This window comes from Bufo gargarizans, unplaced genomic scaffold, assembly GCF_014858855.1.
Source record: "Bufo gargarizans isolate SCDJY-AF-19 unplaced genomic scaffold, ASM1485885v1 original_scaffold_979_pilon, whole genome shotgun sequence".
NCBI lineage: Eukaryota > Metazoa > Chordata > Amphibia > Anura > Bufonidae > Bufo > Bufo gargarizans.
In genome coordinates, this window is record NW_025334780.1 from 80,606 (window position 1) to 93,671 (window position 13,066).

At 42.0% G+C, this 13,066-nt stretch overlaps 1 protein-coding gene across 1 annotated transcript in view; it reads right to left on the reverse strand.

The window, feature by feature from the left end:
• LOC122924277 (lipopolysaccharide-binding protein-like) overlaps positions 1–13,066 on the reverse strand; it is a 99,157-nt gene that overhangs the window by 49,500 nt on the left and 36,591 nt on the right. The window contains exon 8 of the mRNA XM_044275221.1: positions 12,322–12,498. Coding sequence (XP_044131156.1) covers positions 12,322–12,498 — 177 coding nt within the window. The remainder of the gene's footprint in view (positions 1–12,321; positions 12,499–13,066) is intronic.

Sequence of the window (13,066 nt, forward strand, 5' to 3'; positions counted from 1 at the left end):
GTTCCTGTAATGCTCCTACTCCTGTTCTAGAGTTCTCCGGAGAGAAGCATTACTAAATTGCCTCAATTAAGCCTTGAATTGGTTTAAAATGATCCCCGTTTTGCATTTCATTTTTATTTGGAATTTTATACCACTGAGGAAGGTACATATGTTTCCCGCAACGTGTCTGGTGGCGGCTGTGAAGGGGCAGTGTGTATGAGAACATATAGTAGACAAGGTGAACACGAACATCATTACCAATCGAAGTCGGCGTTCCGGGAACCTCAGAACACATGCGCTGGGAAAGACACAGCCGAGAGAGATACAGCGGAGACCCGCGCTGCGAGATTAGAACGGAATCAGTGTGTAATCCGCAGGAGGTTGTGAGTGATACAGCGGACATTTGCGCTAAGAGACTAGAGCGAAAGTCAGCTGATAAGCTGCAGGAGGCTGTGAGTAACATGTGAACACTAACTGCCATATATTATAATCTGCAAATTTGGATTATTCTAACCATTGAAAAGCCGATTGTGACTAATAGCACAATCTTAATAGCATTATCATGAACGTGCACTAACAGCGATAAATCACATTGATTTGAATAGACAGCAATAACAGATATGGATGTTACCTTGTCTGTCTACATTAGATGATTTAACTATTTGAAAGTAAATCACCAAACCTTGAACCACACGCTCAAACACAAGTGAATAATCACACTTTTTGATTTATTTTTTATTTTCTAATTTTGATGCGTTAGCTCCGCATTATAAGAAGACCAGTTGTCACGGATAAAGTTAGCAGACAGCTGGAACATATAAATAAACGAGCGACTGGCTTGATCCAAAACTAAGGAGCTTATAGGTGAGCCCTATAAACCCTAAGAGCTCTCCCTGACTGCTATGCACATGCAAGGGTCTGTATGGTAGACAATTGCATGCCCGCATACCTAATATTGTGTGACACCTGAAAACCCTATAATAGTGAGGGGACACGATCACCGGCTCCCTGCACTAAATACAGACGGAGTCAGGGTCACCTAGAATAATGCCAGCAAGGAAACACAATAAAGTAAAAGACTTATCTGTAAAAACAGCAGAAGCAGCCTCCAGCAGTGAACACCTCATCCAGGAAGTAGTATAAACCGCAAAGTGAGGCAGTATGGTAGGGATTATAAAGGAAGACGATTAGTCGAAATAAGTGACACCTGGCAGAAGGAAAGGAGATGAGAAAGTGAAACCAAAACAAAGAACGTCATACAAGAGGTAGAGAAAAACGTCTGCCAGATCTTCTCACTGGTGGACTCTGGACACTCAGAGCCCACCTTCTCAGGATGAGACCTATGGAAAGCCCTGGTGAGACGAGTGGCCTTAATGTCTGCCACTGGGACCCACATCCTCTCCTCAGGACCATAACCCTCCCAATGAACGAGGTACTGAAGAGAACCACAGAAAATGTGAGAATCCACAATCCTAGAGACCTGAAATTCAAGATTACCATCAACAATAATCGGAGGAGGCGGCAAAGAGGAGGGTACAGTGGGTTGAACATAAGGTTTTAATAGGGACTTGTAAAAAAATTATGGATCTTCCAAGTCTGAGGAAGATCAAGACGGAAGGCAACGGGATTGATGAGGAACAAGATCTTGTAAGGCCCAATAAACTTAGGACCCAACATCCAGGAGGGAACCTTCAGTTTGATATTCTTTGTAGGCAACCACACCAGATCACCAACATTCAGGTCCGGACCAGGCACACGTCTGTTATCCGCCACACGCTTATATCTCTCACTCATCCTCTTCAGATTACCCTGAATCTTTTGCCAAATAAATGATAAAACGAGGAAAATCTCTCCTCATCAGGTAAACCAGAAGACCCCTCTCCAGAGAATGTCCCAAACTGCGAATGAAACCCATATGCACCAAAAAATGGTGACTTATCAGAGGACTCCTGGCGACGGTTATTTAATGCAAACTCGGCAAGGGACAAAAAAGAATACCAATCCTCCTGATTCTCCCCCTCAAAACAGCGCAGATATGTCTCCAGATTCTGATTGACGCGTTCGGTCTGACCATTCGACTGCGGGTGAAAAGCAGAAGAGAATGACAACCAAAACCCAAGCGAGAACAGAGGGTCTTCCAGAATCTGGAAGCAAATTGCGTGCCCAGCAAGGAAAGTATCGTGGTGCTCCTTAAAAACCTTGTGTCGTAAAGCGAGAGGCACAAACAACCTCCCAGGAGGTTAAAGATCAGGAGCCTCTGCCTGGGCTGCCTGAACCTCTGCCTCCAAATCAGGATAAAGAGCAGAGATGACCACCCCTTCAGCCAAAATGGGACCCGGGTCTTCAAAGTTCCCCCCTCCCGGAAAACAACGTGACATGGTATCCGTCTTCACATTTTTAACCCCAGGGCGGAACGTAACAACAAAATTAAACCTAGAAAAGAACAAAGACCATCTGGCCTGTCTCGGGTTTAGACACTTGGCCGATTTCAAGTAGGCCAGATTCTTATGGTCGGTAAACACGGTAATAGGGTGTCTGGCTCCCGCTAACCAATGGCGCCATTCCTCAAAAGCTAATTTGATGGCCAACAACTCCCTATCTCCCACATTGTAATTTCTCTCTGCAGAGTATAGTTTCCTTGAGAGAAAGGCACACGGTCGTCATTTGGCAGGAGAGGGACCATGAGATAAGACCGCACCCACACCCACCTCAGAAGCATCCACCTCAACAATAAAAGGTAGAGAGACATCAGGTTGTACCAAAATGGGAGCGGAAGCAAAACTCTCTTTAATACTAGAAAAGGCTTTAAGCGCATCTACCGACCGCGAGGAAAAATCCACCCCATTTTTAGTCATCAGTGAGTGGCTTGATTCAAAGTGAACTTTCTGTAATAATTAGCAAAACCCAAAAACCGCATCAGCGCCTTCTGATTTTCAGGAAGCTCCCAATCAAGCACAGCGCGCACCTTTTTAGGGTCCATCCGAAAACCAGAAGCGGAGAGAAGAAAACCAAGAAACTGAATCTCCGGAACCACAAACACACATTTTTCCAGTTTAGCGTATAATTTATTCTCCCACAGAATCAGCAAGACCTGACATAGGTGGTCCCAATGAGTCTTGAAATCAGGAGAAAAAATTTAAATGTCATCTAGATACACCAGTACAAATGTCCCCATTAAATGATAAAAAATGCTGTTCACAAAATGTTGGAAGACGGCCGGAACATTTATCAAACCAAAGGGCATAACCAAATTCTCGAAATGACCCTCAAGGGTATTGAACAATCTGGTTAAACAGGTCCGGGATCATAGGAAGTGGATATGGATCACAAATCGTGATACGGTTCAGCTCCCTGAAATCCAGACAAGGTCTTAAAGAAGCATCTTTTTCTTAACAAAAAAAAATAACAGCGGCAACAGGTGACTTCAAGGGTCAGATGTGTCCCTTTCTCAGGCTCTCAGAGATATAAGTACGCATAGCGACTCTTTCAGGTTGGGAGAGATTGTATAGTCGTGATTTTGGCAGCTTTGCGCCTGGGATGAGATTAATAGGGCAGTCGTACTGCCAGTGAGGGGGCAACTGCTGGACACCACTCTCGGAAAACACATCCGGAAATTCAGAGAGAAAAGATGGCACAGTCTTGGTAGAAACCTCTGAAAAAGACGCTGTGAGGCAATTCTCTCTGCAAAACTCACTCCAACCATTTATTTGCCTTGCTTGCCAATCAATGGTGGGGTTATGTTTAGTGAGCCAGGGTAGCCCCAATACTAGAGGAGTAGGTAATCTGCTTAGGACGAAACATGACATATCCTCAACATGAGCGTCACCCACAGTCAAACGGATATTGTGAACTATGCCCTTTAACGATCTTTGAGAAAGTGGAGCGGAATCAATAGCAAAAACAGGTATATCCTTTTCCAAAGTGCATACCTGGAAACCATGCGTTGTTGCAAATTGATTATCAATGAGATTGACAGCTGCTCCACTATCTACAAAAATCTCACAAACAATGTTCTTGCTGTCTAGCGCCACCCTGGCAGGTAGGAGAAAACAGGAACTACAAGCAAATGGAAAACCTTCAATTTCCGCATCAACCTTGCCAATAGTACCAAATGGAAAGTATTTAGATTTTTTTTTTTTTAAATTACCTTCAGAAAACGCCATGAATCTCCTAGAGGGGCAAACCTTAGCCAAATGATTTATACCCCCACAACAGAAACAAACCCTCCTCTTTGAGTTGAATCCTCTACTATCAGAGGCAAGCAAACCCAGCTGCATGGCCTCCTCCTCAGAGGGGATTGAGACAGACTGAGACCCCTGCGCACTGAATGAGACAGCCCCACTGTCCTTGGACTGAATATGACGGGAAAAAGTAGTCTCCTCTCTCTCTCTAAGACGCCTGTCAATATGAACAGCTAGAATCATGGCTGACTCTAACGACGCTGGTCTCTCATGAAAAGCGAATGCATCTTTCAATCTTTCTGACAGACCATGGCAAAATTTACTTTGGAGTGCAGCATCATTCCAACCAGTATCAGCTGCCCATCTCCGAAATTCAGAACAATATATCTCTGCGGACTGTTTACCCTGGTATAAAAGACGCAGTTTAGATTCAGCCAGAGCAATACGATCCGGATCATCATATATCTGCCCCAGGGCTACAAAAAATTCATCCACCGATTGGAGGGGCCGTGCCCCCACCGGCAGCGGTAAGGTCAAGACTGAGCGTTATCCCTGAGCAGCGAGATGATGATCCCCACCCTCTGCTCCTCATCACCAGAGGAATGGGGAAGTAGGCGAAAATGGAGTTTGCAAGCCTCTCTAAAGCAAACAAAATTCTCACTACACCCAGAGAACGTATCCGGGAGCGAGATCTTAGGTTCGGAACAAACTCCATGAACGCCAGCAGAACCGGTCACCTGAAACTGAGACACAGTTTTACTGAGATCTGCTACCTCCAGCGAAAGACCTTGCATGCGGTCAATCAAGGCTGAAACCGGATCCATGCTTAAGACGGTTATGGCGGTTTATAATGTCATGGATGAAGTTAGCAGATAGCTGGAACATATAAATAAACAAGCGACTGGCTTGATTCCAAACTAAGGAGCTTATAGGTGAGCCCTATAAAACCCTAAGAGCTCTCCTTGACTGCTCTGCACATGCAAGGGTCTGTATGGTAGACGATTGCATGCCCGCGTACCTAATACTGTGTGACACCTGAAAATCCCATAATAGTGAGGGGACACGACCACCGCCTCCCTGCACTAAATACGGACGGAGTCAGGGTCACCTAGAATCAAGCCAGCAAGGAAACACAATAAAGTAAAAGACTTATCTGTACAAACAGCAGAAGCAGCCTCCAGCAGTGAACAGCAAAGTGAGGCAGTATGGGAGGGATTATAAAGGAAGACGATTAGTCGAAATAAGTGACACCTGGTAGAAGGAAAGGAGATGAGAAAGTGAAACCAAAACAAAGAACATCATACAAGAGGTAGAGAAAAACGTCTGCCAGATCTTCTTACAGAACTGGCGGTGACACCAGTTCTGTTAACTTATTAATTTATTTTAATTGGGGATTTATGATTTATGTGTATATTGTGTGATTAAATGTTTTTTATTTATATGTGTGAGTAAAAATACTTGCAGAATATTGTGAGCCAGCCATTTTTTAGACATTTGGTCACTTTTGGGAACTGGGGGTGGCCAGTCAGCTAGGCTCCAATAAGATGGTGAGCATCCTCAATTTATTTATATTTTTTGTTTCTGTATAAGAGAAACAAAAGTACATCAAGGAAACAAGAGCAAAGAAACACAAAAACGCATTAAATAATAATATAAATATATGCGTTTTTGAGTTTATTGACCTAGATAGGATCTATTGGATCTTGCTAGATACAAAAATGCAAAAACCGCATGTGACATAATTCACATTGATGCGGTTCCAATGCCGTTTTGGTAAAAATTAAGTCCTGACCATATAGGTTACCTACAGATCATCTCGAGCATGTTTTAAGATATATGGGAATATTGTTATTTATATTTTTATTATATTTGTAACTGTGAATGTCATTTATTTTATGGAAGAAAAACGGCGATCAAATCCACCCCATGTATTAGAATAGGCACAACTAATTGGTGGGTGGAACAATAGGATATATAAGGAGTGAGAATCCACTCACTCGGTGGCCACTGAGGAAGAGGTGTAATACCTTGAAACGCGTCTGGCATATCAGAGTGAGCGTGGATTCCTAACAACATATAAAAGAAGCTGGACACCAACAAAGATCGAAAAACATCAGTGATCTTAAAACGAAAGTGATTGACCTCCATTACCAAAGTGACTGCCGCATACTAGTGACGTCACATACAAGCGTCTACCCGGAACCCCAGAGACCAGGTCACGTGGGACGCCACGGCCGTGTACGGCTACCTGGGAGATCAGCGCTGCAGTTACGCAGCAAGAAGGGGTAAGAATAAAAAGACACAGCGGCGAAGAACCAGTAAGTAACTTGGAGGGTATACACGCATCTCTGTATAACCTATACACTGGACTTTGACATCTGATCCGGGTCACTATTAACATCTTAAGTGAACGGAGTGCCATACGTATTCAAAGGCACAGGACTTTAACGCTGAGATACCTAATCTCCAGTTGGAACATTGTCCTGAGACATAGCACGGTGCGGGCTCTATAACATCACCCCAAAGGGGCTAGAGTGCTACATCTATAGTGAGGGACACTTATTATCAACAAGTTTGACGCCACAAATTCCCAAATGGAATACTATAGGTCACATTACCACCATATCGTGTACTAACAACACGACAGCAATTGTTATATCTACCAGTGGGACATTGGCGTTATTCTGTTGCCATCTATTGCATTTGATTGCTGCATATCGCATATCCAAAATGTATCATAATTTTTTATGTATGTTTTATGTGTATTTTAGGGGTTTGCTTTTATTGTCTATTAAATCTAGTTTACATCATCCTATAAGTTTTTTTCTTATGAGTGTGCCCCCTCATCCCTATATACATTATACCACTTTCTTTGGTCCTGAGGGTAGGACCTGAGGGTGAGCACCTTTCCATACAAATTAATAGTGAGCCGCTGTACTCTTTTTACTGTATTTATTTCAATACCCTCAACAGTTGAGCTCCTCTTAATTTGAGATGGACATTTGGGAACACTTAGATACCAAGTATAAAAAAATTGATGCATTCACCTTCAATATGGAGGGTGAGGCATCAATACAAACAACGAGATCAATGGATGATACTTTTAAAGCTCTTGAGAGGATTCTACAACGCCAATTGCGCAATAAGTGGGAAATTAGATCATTGACGCAATATTTAGACAAGGGCTTCATCCCGAGGGGCCTAACACTCACCAAAATACCCGCATCTGATTTGGTGAATGACGACTTTAAAAAAGAATGGGATGGGTTCCTCAAAATCCAATCAGAAGCCCTTGTTCATATGGTTATTAAAAGAAGGACAAAAATGACAGAAGAAATGTCAGGACAAATAGATACCATAAAAAAGGAAATGGAAATGTTTCCAGATAGTGAGGAGGCTCAGAGGTGGCACGAGAGAATCTGTAAGAACTTAGACACATTAGAAAGAGATATAATAAGTAAAAAATCTAAAAAATTACACTATATAGAAAAGAAAGGAACCACAGAAGTTCACAGACATAGGGAAGGTGAACACACTAACACACAGGTACAAATAGAGAATGTTAAAACTACAAACAGATATGAGACACTGGCAACACCACATTTTTTAGATTTTACACCCCCACACCACAATGCACGAATACGGAAGATACGGACTCCCACTCCAACAAGACAAGAAACAAAGAAACACACACATACAACACAAAACTATGCTCACGATTACAATTTGAGGGATCGTCCGAGGGAACATACACAAAACAGAGGATATTATCAAACACACAGACAGGAACACAGATATCACCAAGACACAGCACATCAATACACACCAACACTGAACAGGTCACAAAAATACAATCACAACGAAGAGTACGGAGGGGACGACATGCACAAAAGACGAAAACAAAAGAGATAAAAATGCCAATTACCAACATAATAAATATTAGTGACACTACACTTACGGAAACCCAAGTGCTACTTCTCAATAAAGGTCTAAAATTCGCTCCCACTAACCCTATGGATAAATTTGCCACATACATAGGTGTTGAAAAATTTATTAGACGTCTATGTCTTAAAAAATACTTCCTTAAAAACCCAATCAATAGAGAGACAGATATGGGTAGCAGTACAAAGAAATACCCACATACAGATCTTAAGATGAGATCAAAGAAATATCCCAGGCAGGAGATCAGCAACGAAATGGCTACGTTCAAGAATAATGTGGAACGAGATATAAGAAGAATAAAAAGTCGCAGGATAAATTCAAATCTAAACAAAGAAGAAATGAAAGCCATTAAATCCCTACAGGAAGCAAATGATATTGTCATTAGGCCCGCAGATAAAGGTGGGGCTGTAGTAATACTAAACAAAGTAGACTACATAGAAGAGTGCTATAGACAATTAAGATCTAGCAATACCTATCAAAAACTAAAAGGAGACCCAACACAAGAATATTATAATATTCTCAAAAATTACTGTGTAAGGGGGGTAGAAGCTGATTTCCTTTCTGACCAGGAATCCAAGTTTATTCTGGACACTGAGAGGAGGGTTCCGATGTTTTATTGTGTCCCCAAGGTCCACAAAAGCCTGGAAACACCGCCAGGCCGCCCGATTGTGTCGGGCATTCAATCTATATCATGTAATCTGTCCAAGTACATAGATCAATGGCTTCAACCTTATGTCAAAAAAGTGCCATCCTATATTCGTGACACCACAGACATCATCAAAACGTTGGAAGAAGTCACTTGGACAGATGGGTGGATCTTGGGGACACTCGATGTTGGATCTCTCTATACAGTCATTGAACACACTAGGGGGATTCAAGCACTACATGAGCAGCTGGCAGGAGGAGAACTCTCTGTGGAACAATTAGGGTTCCTACTGGATGGAGTAAGATACATCCTTACTCACAATTACTTTGCATTTGAGCAGGAGTTCTACCTACAGTGTACCGGTACCGCCATGGGCACCAGATTCGCCCCCAGCTATGCCAATCTTTTTTTGGCTCAGTGGGAGAGGGAGGTCATTCTGCCCAGGCTGGGGACAGATCTGGTGCTGTGGCGGCGATACATTGATGATATCCTGTTCATCTGGTGCAATACAACTGAATCCCTCAACTCCTTTCTCAGTGATATAAATAAAAATGACAACAATCTAATATTCAGTCCAACTACTAGTAAAGAGAAAGTTGAATTTCTGGATTTGGAAATATGGATCAAAGACAATCAGCTACAATGCAATACCTTTTTCAAGCCAGTGGCCAAAAATAGCTTCATCAGATTTGCTAGTTGCCATCTTCCACGATGGCTGATGAATATACCAACCAGTCAGTTTCGCAGACTGAAGCGAAACTGCACGATGGATAGCAAATTTGATGAAGAGGCCGCTGGCTTGAAACAACAATTTGTAGAAAGAGACTACTCAATCCAGACTATAGAGAAAGCACTAGAGAAAGTAAAAAAGATGGAACGGAAAAGTTTCTTTGAGGTAGGCCCATCACAACCACAGGATGAAAAAATACGAATCATTCTTCCATTTAGTTCCCAATATAAAATGATAGAAAGAAGCATCCGAAAACATTGGGAACACCTACTAAATGATAAATTAATTGGCCCACTATTAAGTGATGCACCAAAAATAACCTACACAAGGGCCAATAACTTAGCAGGTAAAGTAGCCCCAACTGTAAAAATTAAAATGGATAATCAACAACAACAAAATCAAAGAAAGAACTGGTTGACAATCAATGGATTCTTTAAATGTGGAAGATGCACTAATTGCAAAATCACCAGCTTCCCTAAGAAAACAACTAGGGTAACATCTACAGTAAATTCTTTCAGTATAGAAATACAAGAAGTTCTGACCTGCGATTCCACAGATGTGATATACCTGCTGGAATGTGGATGTAGGAAGCAATACATAGGGAGAACAAAAAGGACACTCAAAAAAAGGGTAGCTGAACATGTGGCAAATATAAAGAAGGGTCTAGAAACACATTCCCTGTCGAAACATTTCAAGATCCAGCACAATTGTGACCCAACCAGCCTCAAATTTACAGCTATAGAAAGGGTCAAAAAAATGTGGAGGGGAGGAAACCACATTGCACACATGTCGAGACAGGAATCCCGCAGAATTTTTGAATATGATACCATCGTCCCAAAGGGGCTGAATGCGGAGATGGAAGTATTCGGATTCCTGTGAGTGGGGGGGGGCTGTTTGGTGGGGATGGGACACCGCGGTTTTGCCAATTATGGCGGCTGCGGTCCCCCCTCCCCACCAGACAGCCTTCCCTAGTGACTACCCTTCAAAAATGAGTACATCAAGGAAACAAGAGCAAAGAAACACAAAAACGCATTAAATAATTATATAAATATATGCGTTTTTGAGTTTATTGACCTAGATAGGATCTATTGGATCTTGCTAGATACAAAAATGCAAAAACCGCATGTGACATAATTCACATTGATGCGGTTCCAATGCCGTTTTGGTAAAAATTAAGTCCTGACCATATAGGTTACCTACAGATCATCTCGAGCATGTTTTAAGATATATGGGAATATTGTTATTTATATTTTTATTATATTTGTAACAGTGAATGTCATTTATTTTATGGAAGAAAAACGGCGATCAAATCCACCCCATGTATTAGAATAGGCACAACTAATTGGTGGGTGGAACAATAGGATATATAAGGAGTGAGAATCCACTCACTCGGTGGCCACTGAGGAAGAGGTGTAATACCTTGAAACGCGTCTGGCATATCAGAGTGAGCGTGGATTCCTAACAACATACAAAAGAAGCTGGACACCAACAAAGATCGAAAAACATCAGTGATCTTAAAATGAAAGTGATTGACCTCCATTACCAAAGTTACTGCCGCATACTAGTGACGTCACATACAAGCGTCTACCCAGAACCCCAGAGACCAGGTCACGTGGGACGCCACGGCCGTGTACGGCTACCTGGGAGATCAGCGCTGCAGTTACGCAGCAAGAAGGGGTAAGAATAGAAAGACACAGCGGCGAAGAACCAGTAAGTAACTTGGAGGGTATACACGCATCTCTGTATAACCTATACACTGGACTTTGACATCTGATCCGGGTCACTATTAACATCTTAAGTGAACGGAGTGCCATACGTATTCAAAGGCACAGGACTTTAACGCTGAGATACCTAATCTCCAGTTGGAACATTGTCCTGAGACATAGCACGGTGCGGGCTCTATAACATCACCCCAAAGGGGCTAGAGTGCTACATCTATAGTGAGGGACACTTATTATCAACAAGTTTGACGCCACAAATTCCCAAATGGAATACTATAGGTCACATTACCACCATATCGTGTACTAACAACACGACAGCAATTGTTATATCTACCAGTGGGACATTGGCGTTATTCTGTTTCCATCTATTGCATTTGATTGCTGCATATCGCATATCCAAAATTTATCATAATTTTTGATGTATGTTTTATGTGTATTTTAGGGGTTTGCTTTTATTGTCTATTAAATCTAGTTTACATCATCCTATAAGTGTTTTTCTTATGAGTGTGCCCCCTCATCCTTATATACATTATACCTGTTTCTGTATAATGTCTGAAGCAGCCATGGGCTGACTGGCCATAGCCCCTACAGAGAAATTTCCCTGTGTACTGATGTCCAGAGAGCCCTGTTCATGGCCACCAGCCAGGTACTAAACAATATGATACTCTCATCAATAATTAATGCCAGGATTATCAGGTACTTATATACCTGGCTTGGACCGCAAAGACGGCAATACAGTTGAATACTGCAGTGGGGAGGCAGTATTTTGTGCTGCTCTGTGGTATTTTCTGCACTACAGTATTGCTGGCCTCACATACTTCTGTTGTCCTTGCCTACTTATGTTGCCCCGCCTTCAGTTAATTTGAGCCCACCTACAACATGGGGCCACTTTAGGTTGTTTTCCAGGGCCTCTTTAAGTTCCCAGTCCGCTCCTGGGCGCCGTGACTGCCAGACAGCTGATTGGTAGGGGTGTTGGATATTGGACACACACCGACTGATCTCATACTGATGACTTATCCTGTGAATAGGTCGTTGATATCTATAGCCCGGACAACCACTTAATTAAAATGGGAGACATTCACTAGGTACTATATTTATATATTATATATATTCTGTTCTTACCTGCTCCTCGGTAAGTGTCAGCATTAGAATATCTGACATGAAATATGTTTTTCCTAAAGTGTTGAAAAAATGCTCAGGCAATCCTACCAAAATCATTGACTGAATGGTGTCAGGTAGGATAATGGAGGGAACATAAGCTTCTTGCTGCTCCTGTGTTCCAGAATGGTGTATAGTTCCCTGTGGATAAAATAAAATAATTAACTTCAATGGCAGCAAATCAGATTGTATGAAAACGATGGGATCGGTTCATCTATCAAGGACAGTCATACAGTATATATGGGAACTCAGGCTAAGATGATTTTTCTGGCATCATGTCAATAGGCTCTGGAGCATTCTGCACAGGGTATGTGAAAATGCACATCTGATTACATCATGTGAAAATATAGGCAGGAAGACCAAATTGTAACCACAGTCATATTTTTTTATTCATGGACGTAGGTTTTTCCTGGTATCGTAGATCAGCCCCATTAATTTGAATAGAGCTGGGCTGCAATACCACAAACAACCCGTAGAGAGGAGAGGCAATGTTTTAGGGAAAAAAGCTATGCTTTTCAAATACTGTACAATTCCTTTAGGCTCAGTACATATGTCATGGCTGGATCACAGGCAGGGTGTGATTTTTTTATTTTTTTATTTCAATTGCAAAACCACAACAAAAAAACATATTGCACACATTGCCAACACATTGACACAGCCTTAAAGGGATTTTCCGAGAATTTCTTATTGATCAGTGTCTGATCAGTGG